This window comes from Syngnathus floridae, chromosome 11, assembly GCF_059516105.1.
Source record: "Syngnathus floridae isolate MCC-2025c chromosome 11, RoL_Sflo_1.0, whole genome shotgun sequence".
NCBI classification, from domain to species: Eukaryota; Metazoa; Chordata; class Actinopteri; order Syngnathiformes; family Syngnathidae; genus Syngnathus; species Syngnathus floridae.
In genome coordinates, this window is record NC_142423.1 from 6,708,910 (window position 1) to 6,721,256 (window position 12,347).

Here is a 12,347-nt window from a genome sequence, read left to right on the forward strand (position 1 = left end):
AGGACTCAACATTGGCATCATTGAAATGAAAAGTAAATGTATAGCTTCTCAAAAGTCATGTGTTGAGGTACCACAGTTGGGCCAATGTTTATGTAAATTGTACCAAATATAAAGCAATAATTTAGAAAAAAGTAAACTTGTATAAAAAAAATAAAATAAAAAAATCAGCAAAGTTGAAATCCAACACGCATGTTCCACTTTCGGTAGAGGAAGAATGTTTTCAGTATATAATTAAGTAACTAAATAAGTAGTAGAGGGGATAGAAGTTAACATCTCAAACAAGACCAGAGAATCCACATTAAATGAACCACTCGACCTCAAAGAATTTACAATTAAGACTCTGCTATCCTTAAAAGTGCAACATTTGTAACCAAATTCAAGTTCAAATTTATTGGTCCATTTAGTTACAACTACCGTAATTTCCGGACTATAAGTCGCGGTTTTTTTCGTAGTTTGGGTGGGGGGGCGACTTATACTCAGGAGCGACTTATATATGTTTTTTTTCACAAATTTTTACTTGATCATTAAGACATCACTTACAAGTATAGTTGACCACTTCCCATGTTATTTTTAGTATAGTTGATCACTTCACATGCTTTTATATCTTTATCTTGAACATATTCAAAACATAAAAAATAGAGAAAACATCAAATAAAGCAATTAACACTTTAAAGCACCATATCCAAGTCCACTGTCTGCTGTAAAAAGTCATCAAAGTCATCAAAGTCATCAAAGTCAGCTTTATTGTCAATTTCTCCACATGCCAAAGACACACAAAGAAACCGAAATTTCGTTCCCCCCTATCCCACGGTGACAAGACATGGCTCACAACAGACAAACAGTAAACAAGTATAACAAGAGCGTGCTGAATAAATAATGAATAAATAACACAACAATAAATAAATAAATAATTAATTAAGAGGAGCGTAAAAACGCGTACAGCAGACATTCCCGAAAATAGCGCAACAGTGCCGCACGCTACGCAGAAGGGGGTAGCGAGTTCAGGGCCCTAACAGCCTGGAGAAAGAAGCTGTTGGCGAGTCTGGTGGTGCGGGAGCGCAGGCTCCTGTACCTCTTCCCAGAGGGCAGAAGGTCAAACAAGGAGTGAGCCGGGTGACTCACATCTCTGGCAATCGAGGTTGCCTTGCGGGCGAGATGGGAGGTGTAAATGTCCTTCAGGGAGGGAAGCGAAGCACCAATAATCTTACCAGCCGTATTCACTATGCGCTGCAGGGCCTTCAAGTTCTGTTCAGTGCAGTTACCACCCCAGACAGCGATGCAACTGGTGAGGACGCTCTCAATGGTGCCACGGTAGAATGTAGACAGGACTGCCTGAGGAGCACATGCACGCCTGAGCTTCCGCAGGAAATACAGGCGGCGCTGAGCTTTCTTTGCCAGTGACGAGGTGTTCGCGGACCAGGAGAGGTCCTCACTGATGTGCACCCCCAGGAACTTGGTGCAGCTCACCCTCTCCACCACAGCACCGTCGATGATCAGCGGCAGGTGTGTTGTGTGACCCTTCCGGAAGTCCACAATGATTTCCTTGGTCTTACTGACGTTCAGCAGGAGGTTGTTGTCCCTGCACCACGTGGTCAGAAGGTCAACTTCCGACCTGTACCGAGTCTCGTCGCCCTTCGTGATGAGACCCACCAGAGTCGTGTCGTCAGCAAACTTCACTATGCGGTTGTCGCTGTAGGTCGCATTGCAGTCATGCGTCAGCAGGGTGAAGAGCAATGGACTGAGCACGCAGCCCTGGGGGGCCCCTGTGCTCAGCGTGATGCTGGCGGAGATTTTGTCGCCAACACGCACCACCTGAGGCCTCTGACAGAGGAAGTATGTACACTTGCTCCATTTTTGCTCCTATTATATTTATTATTATTATTTATTATTATTTGTTTATTTATCATTTATTCAACACTCTTATTTATTCATTGTTTGTGCCTTCTTGTTTTTTTTGTGTTGCTTGTATGCACATGTGTACTATCTCACCAAGGGATAGTGGAAACGTAATTTCAATCTCTTTGCGTGTCTTAGTATATAAAAAAAAAAAAAAATCAACGATAAAGCAGACTTTGACTTTGATAAAACAACCAAAAAAAATTATATTTTCAGACGAAACTGGATGAGGGCGCTCTAAATTTCACCGTTGGCCGTGACTCATCAACTGGGTGGGCTTAAGAAAAATGGCACCACAAAGAAACTCATATTTTGCACGTTCCAAATTTCAAGTTGTAAAATATGCAGCTGAAAACAGTAATCGAGCAGCAGAAACAAAGTTTGGAGAACCGTGATGTACCAATGGATTACTATTTCAAGTGACGTCAGTAGCGCGGCGCGGCGGTTGTTTACATACAAACGTGCCCACACAAGGACATCATTAGCGGTGATCATTTCTAAGTGACACGGAGGACAAAGAGTTTGAAGGAATTCAGGATTTGGAGTGACATAGAAGGTTTGAAAAACTATTATGGCTTTTACGCACGCCCGGTCCGACTCTACTGAGTCGGGGGCCGGCGCTCGGCCGAGTGGTTGTCCGCGAACGGTGCGCGGGGCTCGGACATGGCCATTACGCACGCCCGGTCTGTCTGGAAGTCCACGCCGCCACACGCTTGGAAGTTTGTTTTGTTTAATAAAGAGCCGTTTACCAAACCCACGTCTATCCTTGTTCTTTGTTAACGCTACAATATAGTTATATAGTAGATCTGTGGAATAAAGACGAGGCTGACGTCAGGGCGCACGCGCGGCGATGTTGACAAAGGACGAGGAATTTGATCGATGGATTTAATGGAATTAAAATGCACGGATGGTTTGATAATATTATTGGCTTGTATTATAGTTATTTGAAATATAGTTTATCTATCGTTATATGAGCCTGTGGAATATGTGGAATATTTTGAAATGCAAGCGTCCTCAGCCGTGCGCACCCATTGTTGACAAAGAACGATCGATGTATTTAATGAATTGGAGTGACACCGATGGTTTTATAAACATGTTATTCATGTAATAGTTGTCCTTAATCACTCTATATGTTACGTCAGGCCCGTTCTCAGCTCTTTGTTTGTGTTTGTCACGTTAGCACACCTATCGTTTGGCTATGTTGTTGCTATTTAATGAATTGGAGTGACACCGATGGTTTTATAAACATGTTATTCATGTAATAGTTGTCCTTAATCACTCTATATGTTTCGTCAGGCCCGTTCTCAGCTCTTTGTTTGAGTTTTTCACGTTAGCATACCTATCGTTTAGCCTGTTGTTGCTATTTAATGAATTGGAGTGACGCTGATGTTTTTATAAACATGTTATTTATGTAATAGTTGTCCTTAATCACTCTATATGTTACGTCAGGCCCGTTCTCAGCTCTTTGTTTGTGTTTGTCACGTTAGCATACCTATCGTTTAGCCTGTTGTTGCTATCGTTTAGCCTGTTGTTGCTCGTTCATGACTGTTTTTGGTGTGGGATTTTGTCGAATAAATTGCCCCCAAAATGCGACTTATACTCCGGAGCGACTTATATATCTTTTTTTTCACTTTTTGGGGCATTTTATGGCTGGTGCGACTTATACTCCGGAGCGACTTATAGTCCGGAAAATACGGTAATAATAAATGCATCATTGTCAAAAGGAACCATTTTCTTCACTTTGGGAAGTGGTCAAAATGTCACTTTTGTACTATTCTTTGACAGGATGTTGCACAACATCAGCAACCAAACAGAGGACAGCTTCTCCTGCTACAGCGCTTCAGTGGAAGGGTACCGCTACTTTGCCGTGCTGTGGGGATGTGCAGTCACCATCACGGGCACGCTTGGGAACCTGCTGACCATCTTAGCCTTTGCCTTCGACTCCCAACTGCGGACCCGCTTCAACGTGCTCATCGTCAACCTGGCTCTGGCTGATCTTCTCTACTGCACCATACTGCAGCCCATCTCGGTTGACTCCTACCTGCACCTCAGATGGCGCAGCGGCGAGCTCTGGTGCCGGACCTTCGGCCTGCTTCTCTTCCTGTCCAACTCTGTCTCCATTATCACCCTCTGTCTGGTGGCGATGAGTCGATACCTCCTGGTTGCAAAGAGGGCCTTGTTTGAACGTGTTTTTTCCAACTGGGGGCTCGCGTCCCTCCTGCTGTCGACATGGGCGCTCGGCCTGGCCAGCTTCGGCCCGCTCTGGTCCGTTTTTGTGTTTGTGCCTCAGGTATGCACTTGCAGCTTCCATCGAATCAGGGGTCGCCCTTACACCACCATCTTGCTCTTTTTCTACTTCTTCGTGGGACTGAGCTGCGTCGGGACGTTCTACCTCCTCATTTATCGTCGCGTCCGTGTTGCGTCAAAGGCCCTGCTTCGCTACAGGTTCAGCCGGCGATCTTCCAAGAAAAAGCCAGCACCGGCCAATAATGACAGTGGTGTGGAGAGCGGGATGGCCACCGGGAATACCGATCTGACCCATCACAGCAAATCTGAAGTCATCAGCGACATTGCGTCCCAAATAACACTGAATGAGCCAGCAAAACAAATTGGAGAAAGCAAGCCAAAAACTGAAAGTGTCAATAAACCAGAATCAAACCCAGCTGCAGCATCCCACACAACAACCTCAGGAGAGGATACAGAATTCAAGCGTGTGACACGCATGTGTTTTGCGGTTTTCCTGTGTTTCGTCTGTTGCTTCGTCCCTTTCCTAATCCTCAACATTGTGGATAAGCAAGGCCGTGCCCCGCAAGTGCTGCACATGTTCTGCGCAAATCTCACCTGGCTCAACAGCTGCATCAACCCACTGCTCTACGTGGTCATGAACAGACAATTTCGAAAGGCCTACCAATTGCTCCTCACCAGGGCTGTGACACCTTTTACATACTTCTGGGTTAAGAGCGCCTGAATTTCCAAACGTGAAAAAATATCCCGATTATACTGTACCAAAGTTTGATCTTACTTTGAAATTCATATTTCCGTCGTTACATCATGAGTCACATTATGAATGAAACCTCACTGTTTTGCAGAATCAGCAAGAATTTCCTGTTTGGTGCAAGGCGATACATTCCGCTCTGTAAATTGAGGAACTTGTGATTTACAAACTTTCCAAACAGGGTGACGATTGCATACCAAGGCAAACATTGAAAGTTGTTTTTAAATACATCAATGGAAGTTGAGATGATTTTATTTCACCTGAAATTTAAGCTGTAGTCCAAGCTTTATTTTTACGTCACATTGTACTTGTACATTGAACAAAGGTTTGTATTTATTTGATGCTTATTGTGATTTCAATTAGATGTCCAGTGTTAGAGGTAACCTCAAAATGTACCATTTATTTCTTGGGTGTCTGTTTTTTTTTTTTTTTTTTTAGCACAAGGCCCAAACATTTGTCAACAAATGTTAATGAGTTCTTCTATTCATAATAATCACAATGACAGGTTATTTATAAAGGAGCAGAAAAGTGAAATTGAAGCAATGTTTGAACACTTTGGCAGGGTAACTGAACTTTTCATAGACCGGAATCGACAAAGATTTCAGAATCGAAAAAGTGATTGGCGTTGCTGGGATACAGCAGATCCTCTTCTGAGATTGAAATAGGATCAAACAGCAAGGGGTCGTGACAATTAGCCAAATGAGGATCCGGAGAATCCCTCAGTTGCCCTGAAAGCAAATGAAGGGAAATGAACTCAAGAAAGGCAAAGTTACTCTGATGAGTATTTCCTTGTTCTATGTTTCAGTTTGGAAAACATCACGACCACTTGGGGGATGAGTGTAGTTAAGCGCTCACTCACCAGCATCCTCTTCATATAAACCATTCAATGGCTGCGGGACTTCACCATCTTTCACAGCCGCCAATGTGTCCCTACACAATCGTAATGACTTATTAGTCAATTGTCTTAACGAAGTGCTTCTACCAAAAAAGATGTGTCAGCTTAACCTTAACGCAGAAGCTACCTTTCCCAAACCATGTGGTGACATTTGTGTCAATCAACATCTCAAGTATGTGTACTGTAATGTATGTGGTGCAATGCTGCCCCCCTTTGGTTCAGATCGGTTAGTACAAGTGAGAACATTTAAATTCAGTCAATAGAGGATTAAACTTACCCTTTTAAAACAAAGACGAGACTGGTTTTGATGTATTTAAGGTAAGGGGAGTCATCTAAAAAAAAGAATCATGAAAAAGGATTATAACATTTCTGTTAGAAGAAAATGCACTGTTAAAAACAATGTAAAAATTGATTTTCTTACTTCCATTCTTATCAGCATAGTATTTTCCAAAAGCTTCATCTTTTGGAATGTCGGGATACAAATAAAGTAGGGGATTCTGTGGGACTTCTTTTAAGATCAGGAAATGTCTGACGATTTCATGGAAGGGAATCTGGGAAAGGTCCTTTTTGGTGAAAGGTTGGATTGTCTTTACTTCTGGATCACCTGCAGAAGAAACATGGAGAAAAGTTAACATGCCATAGCGACAGGAGAGATCAAGGTTTCCAAAATGAAGCACGCTCACCATTTGTGCCAATTTCCACCCAGGAGAAAGTGATCCCTCCAATGACACTTTCGCTAAAACGTATCAAGAAAGTGCCCTTCTGTTTTTTCTTTAGGAGCATCTTCTCTTTGGATTTGGTCACAAAGCCCATGATGAGCCTGTGAGACAGAATAAATGAAAAAATAAAGGGCTCAGATTTGGAACAAGCATTTACAGTAAAATACATACCCATCCCTCCACAAGTTTTTAAGATAGGTTTCCACCATCACCACAATGCTGTCAAACCACACCCAGAATGTTTCAGGACTGTTTTCCTACATAAAAAAAAAAAAGCCAAACAGGTTGTAAACTTCATAAACGCATGAACGGACAGCTATAATTCTTACCTTGGAAAATTTGGACCAAGTTATACTTAAGTTCTCGTAGCTTTCTTGCTTTCCTGCATGGATGAAATGAATGAATGAACGAACGAACGAACAAAAAAACAAACAAACAAACAAACAAATAAATAAAAATGTAATATAATTAAATTAAATAAAATTAAATAATAATCACATCATATTGAGAGCTAGCCTAAAGCCTAAATTCATATAACACTGTTTTTGCCATGAACATCAACTAACCAAAAAGTCTGTGTGCGATCATTTCCAACTGAGCGTCATTCAGACCACGTTCGGCGAACAGAAACTGCCAACTCAGCATTTCTCCAAATTGTGGCCAAGTGGCTGCCGGAGAGTTAGCAAAGAACGTCACATCCTGTGGGAGGAAAAACTAATCTGTTAATTGGGCTTGTAACACCTTACAAATGTTTAATGTGACTTACTTTGGTGTCCTGGCTGAGCATGTTGAACCAAAGCACCGATGCCCAGGCACTCTGCTGCTGACTGGAGTTGGAGATGATAACCACTGGTAGAGTGGTGGCCTTGGTAGGATGCAAGAAGATTCAACATGCTATACCCATTTACAGTGACTATTTTTTTATTTTGTATGGAAGGACGATACTTTACCTGTAACCCGACAGACAATCCTTTCAACTTAAATGTTGTGTTGAAGTAAAGGATGTGCAGCTCCTCTGTCACACTCAGAGAAATCTTTCAACATATCAAACATCACAACAGTTAGAATTTCTTGTACTAAATGATACATTCTGTATGCGTTCCCCATGTTAAGCAGGTCAACTTACATCACTGGTTCCTTTACCGCCACCGTTCGACTTCTGCTCCTTCAAAGTCTACAGAGAAACAAAGAACATTTAGGAAAATATTCCCCCTTCCTGTGATTTTTTTTTTCCTTGTGATTGAATTATTTTCTCCAAGAAAGGGTCGTCAAATGCCCATCCCATGTGGTTTTGATTTAGAATCAAGGTCACTCACGAGATGCCTGAACTCTGCCACCATGCCGCCATTCCCATTCTCTGACATGTTCAAGTCTTTGCTTGTGGTGCCTAGGACATTGAAATGACGGTACCTGCGAGCAGAATAGGCTTGATCAACAAAACAAAAAAAAAAGCTAGAAACAACTCAGATTGAAAGAATTGTATTTACCCTTTTATCTGAGGGGCATCTCTGGTTTTAAAAAGGACAGAGGAGAAGGACAAAAACAAAAAGCATTAAAGACACAAGAGCAACAAAACATCAGTCTGAGCTGAGAAACAACCAAACTTTTTTACCGGTCCATTGATATGTTGACTTTCATGGAATGATTCAGTTCAGGAAACTTAACGAGAAGTCTGGAAGATTTTGAAATTGTGTTGAAAAAACATGCAAGACAGCAACATTGACTTAATTCCAGAGCCACTGACCTAGTTTTGACAGGAAACTGCACACCTGTGCGGAGAACCAGAGGACCTTTCCCCTGAGGCATTGACGGCTGATTCTCAACCACAAAGGAACTTCAAGAAATGAAATCAAAACAAAAATTTAAAAACCGCAACTTATAGGACAGAAATGTAGCACAACAAACATTTCAGTAAAGGTGATACCTCTTGAGCAAATCAGTCAGGAGCTTTATAGTCCTCCTTTGCAGAAAGGGTTTATTGGATTTCAGAGGGTCATTGTCATAGGAAAGCTTCCCAGCCAGCTCCTCGAGTTTACTGAGGAACTCACATACTTGGAAGAGACATTCTGCAGCACAGGTAAACCTACAAGGGAGTAAATGGCCACAAAAGTGTGATCCCCCAAAAATATTGCACATCACCAATCAAAGCCAAATGTGGCCGGGGAGCTTCTGTCAATCCACAAAATGCAGCATACCATTTCTCAAGCTGATCGAGATCAACTCTTTCTGGAGCTCCAATGCAGGATTTTTGCTGCCTCCTCTGCCATTGCACCATCTCCTTGTTCACCAAAGCATCTATCAGCTCCTCAGCTCTGTCCAGAAGTTTGTGAAGCCCGCACAGCGTGTTCTAAATCCAAAAAGCAGACATGAGAAAGGAAGTAATATCACTAATATCGTGTCACCGATTCATCGTCTCTAACCTTTCTGGAGTCGTTGAGTTTGTTTATTAAAAACTGAAATTTGGCTTGTAGCGGGTCTGCAGCGTTGCTTGTTGTGGGGGCTTTTCCACAGAGGAAGCGCATAATTAACAACAAAACATCATCAGAGCATCATTTGACTCAAGTATAATAGGACACAACTCTTTGCTTACCTTCTTTTAAGTATGTCTGGTATTTAAAATCAAACTCATCTTGCTGCTCCTCCAGACACACCATTGTATGTTCCATGCACTGTAACCCCCACACAGGAAAATATTTGTCACATGGTGTTTTTCATCCACATATTCAAAACGATAAATCAATAATATTTATACCTGCACATCATATTTTAGGCTGGCCATTCTTCGGTCAAGGTCCCGCTGAGTGCTGGTCTCAACGCATCCTTGTTCTACTTGCAAAGCTTGCACCTGTGAAAAGGAGGAGGAGGAGGAGCAGGAGGAGGAGATGATTTATCCACAGTCAATCTTACAGTCAACTCAATCTCATTGTATCCATGACTATTATTACCCAAAAAAAAAAAAAAAAAATGCTCCAACCTGCTCAGCTAGATCCGCATTCGCCAAGATGCCCTTTTCTTTTTCCAGGAACCAAGCGAATGTGTTTGCCAAGCATTGTGGGTTCTCCAGGTACCTCTGTGAGAAATTGCACACATCAGAAGCTATTTAAAGAAGTTTAGAGAAACAGTCTCGAGACAAAAACAGAGCATCATATCATGAAGACATCTGTCATGCAATGTGTAGCTCTCAATAAATATTTTCAATTCTGTATTTCTTCATTATGGTTTCATTCAGTCCAGACCTGAAAGTTCTGCTTATAGCGTCGAAAGTTGTGTTGCATCAGGACGGACTTGTCCTGTACAAAGCGACTGTACTGGATATCTAGATTCTCTAACAGAGCCTGGAACAGCACCATCGCCAAATTGTAGTCGACGGTTGCTCGCTGCCTAGATAGAAGTGAAAACAAAAGAGTGTCAAATAAGCAGGGTGAATGCAATGTTTTCTGGTATCTAAAAGCAACATTTACGTTTGACTTATCTAATATTATAATACCATGTGTTGTTTGCAACTTACCACTGCTGTGATTCTATCCATGCAGCCAGGTAATGACGGACTTCCATGGGGAGAGCCTCCCTGTCATACAGGTCATGTAACTGTTGTGTGAATGCAGCTGGAAGCTGCATCAGCCTTTCCCACTGAGACATTCTGAGCGCAGAAATAGTCAGATCGACAATCATTCAAAAACATTGTATAGTTGCTGATGGCAACTCTTCCTATCATTTATGGAGGGGCAGCAATACTATCCAAAAGTGTGATAAAAATGCACGCAAATGTGCAACATAGATCATCAGGAGCAGTTCAGAATCAAGATTTAATCGAATAACATGACATAAACATACCTCATTTAAAAATATAGACAGTGTATGATGTTCATTTGTGACCTTATTAATGTGTGCAATACAGACTTATTCGATTATTGTTAGCTTCGACCAGTCAATCAGAGAGAGGAAAAATGCTGACGTTTTGGTTGACAACATCGATTGCAAACTTTGAACGATAAGTAATTAACAGAATACTACAGTGACTAATCGGTACATACCTTGTTTTGTTTGGTGATGTCAACGAGTTGTCAGGAGAATGGTGTATTGAATATTTGATTTCTTGCCGTAATATGCAGCCTGTACGCTATCAATGCTTTCCATCAGACTGGAAGTGTAACGCAGGTGTGACAGTGTTATGAACTGTATTTCCCTAGGTCTCGTTTTCCGCCAAAGTGTTCCTCCCACTCCTCTTAAACACCCCGAAGCCATTTTGGTTCTGAAATATTCATTGAAAGCACCAATGAGAACCACAATGGACGTCCGGAATTTAACAGTTTCCATCACGAGTCAAAACAAACTGCTGATTGGTGGATTTGCAATAAGAGCAGCGCATTTGATTGGTCGAGCTGCACGTCAATCAAAAGAGCAACTGGCAGAATCGAAACTTAACTTGACTCGGATATTTCCGAGGAAATCAATGAAAAATACCCCGCGGAAAACCTGACCTGCAACTTTACCACAATCCTACGATTATTTATTAACCATACCATTTTCTCTTCCGTTTGTTTTGTAACAGACGTGTACGGATTACATGGCAAACTACATGCCAAATTATGAGTATAATATTACTCTCAAAAGTGTCCATTAACCCTTAGATGCATGAGTGACTGAACCCTACATTCTTCCATATTAGAATCGTTTTATGCCATTTATTGCCATTTTGCTTAAGAATAATCATATATATAACATTTAGTATTATATTTACATTATTTACACAATATTTATTTAATGTTTGAAATAAAGGAAAATGTGCTTTTGGTAGTTTGCAAACATATTTTTAAGGTTGTGTTAAACTTATAATCATATTCATATCTAGTATTGGAGTGCTCGTGTGGATTGGTGGGGGCCGAGGAATGTGCAGGAAAACTGCATGAACTTGTTTTCTTCGAAGTGTTGTGGAATAGGCCCGGATAGGGAGTACCGGAGGAGACCGTCTCAAGGTCGGTGAAGGAACGAGAACAACAGCACGTCTATGAGACCGGCCTTCGAGGGGAAAACCCAACCACCTGACCTCAGCGATAGCGCCGACGCGGGGAGGAGATGGCCGTCAACCAATCATCTCACAATATTTTGTATGCTTTAATATTCATATTGTGTTTCTTTAAAACTGGGCAACCCGTAAGAATGTGTCGTCTTTTGGTGGTCACAAAAACGCACGAGTTTTAGTGTGAGGGACCCGGGACCCAGGCCTGTATTAGTGCGCTTTGTCAGGAATAAACAATTGGTAAATTTGGTCTGATTGATCTACTGGTCTTCTCTTTGACGGAACGAACTCGCAAAATTGTTAGGTGCGCCAGTGTGTGGATTAGGACATAGCAATTTATGTGTTAAGTGTTGATCGCAATTTGGAGTCAGATCAATAACTAAAATCCGTAACCTAACAGAAATATCTTTATTTTTCACTTTTTAACATTTTTGAAAAAGAAAAATTACATGGAGCAACAATAGAAAAACTGAACTGTGAACTGCGAACTGTGTGTGTTGATGTGTGTGGGTGTGTGATGCTTCTCATATAGATTGTGTGGTCCAAAGGTTCCCATTGGATTCCATAGAAAATGCATGCGGGTCATTTTTGACCCACTTATGGAAACTTGGGGTAGTAATACAAAAACTACAATTTCTCAAAATATATAATAGGTAAGTTAAAAATGTCAGTAGCATGACGTCAAAAACATGTTTTTTGAGGAATTCCTGGAATGTGAAATGATAACTGTTAGGGTTGATAGATTAGTTTGATCCTATGCTTATGTTGGAATGTAACCTATAATAAATAACCTAGCTTGTCCTGTCTTAACAAAAGTGGTAG

The 12,347-nt window shown here is 41.4% G+C and overlaps 2 protein-coding genes across 6 annotated transcripts in view; one reads left to right on the forward strand and one right to left on the reverse strand.

Moving 5' to 3' along the window:
• The window catches only part of gpr84 (G protein-coupled receptor 84), a 7,096-nt gene extending 1,019 nt beyond the window's left edge, over positions 1 to 6,077 (forward strand). Inside the window, exons 1-3 of one of the 5 annotated variants that reach the window (XM_088389007.1) lie at positions 2,466 to 3,592; positions 3,682 to 4,913; positions 4,971 to 6,077. In XM_088389007.1, the coding sequence (XP_088245133.1) occupies positions 3,438 to 3,592; positions 3,682 to 4,864 (1,338 nt within the window). In that variant the 5' untranslated portion in view covers positions 2,466 to 3,437 and the 3' untranslated portion in view covers positions 4,865 to 4,913; positions 4,971 to 6,077. The other 4 variants (XM_088389010.1, XM_088389009.1, XM_088389006.1 and 1 more) reach the window with 4 other exon arrangements.
• On the reverse strand, positions 5,126 to 10,763 carry stat2 (signal transducer and activator of transcription 2). Its single transcript, XM_088389005.1, has 24 exons — positions 10,540 to 10,763; positions 10,014 to 10,145; positions 9,742 to 9,886; positions 9,480 to 9,575; positions 9,258 to 9,350; positions 9,096 to 9,174; positions 8,926 to 9,005; positions 8,701 to 8,852; positions 8,430 to 8,588; positions 8,250 to 8,339; positions 8,118 to 8,177; positions 7,993 to 8,013; positions 7,822 to 7,915; positions 7,632 to 7,679; positions 7,456 to 7,539; positions 7,272 to 7,370; positions 7,072 to 7,204; positions 6,835 to 6,887; positions 6,677 to 6,762; positions 6,470 to 6,606; positions 6,208 to 6,390; positions 6,064 to 6,118; positions 5,751 to 5,821; positions 5,126 to 5,619 (listed from the first exon to the last, which is right to left on the reverse strand). Exons 2-24 carry the CDS (start codon positions 10,142 to 10,144, stop codon positions 5,468 to 5,470), a joined length of 2,301 nt encoding a protein of 766 aa, XP_088245131.1. The 5' UTR covers position 10,145; positions 10,540 to 10,763; the 3' UTR covers positions 5,126 to 5,467.
• Between the last annotated feature and the right edge of the window lie 1,584 nt (positions 10,764 to 12,347).

Coding starts and splice junctions, on each gene's coding strand:
- stat2 (XM_088389005.1), bottom strand. CDS start 10,144: ATGTCTCAGTGGGAAAGGCTGATGCAGCTTCCAGCTGCATTCACACAA. Junction 8,178..8,249: donor CAGTTTCCTGTCAAAACTAG/GTCAGTGGCTCT, acceptor AAAATCTTCCAG/ACTTCTCGTTAAGTTTCCTG. Junction 5,822..6,063: donor CTCGTCTTTGTTTTAAAAGG/GTAAGTTTAATC, acceptor ACGATTGTGTAG/GGACACATTGGCGGCTGTGA.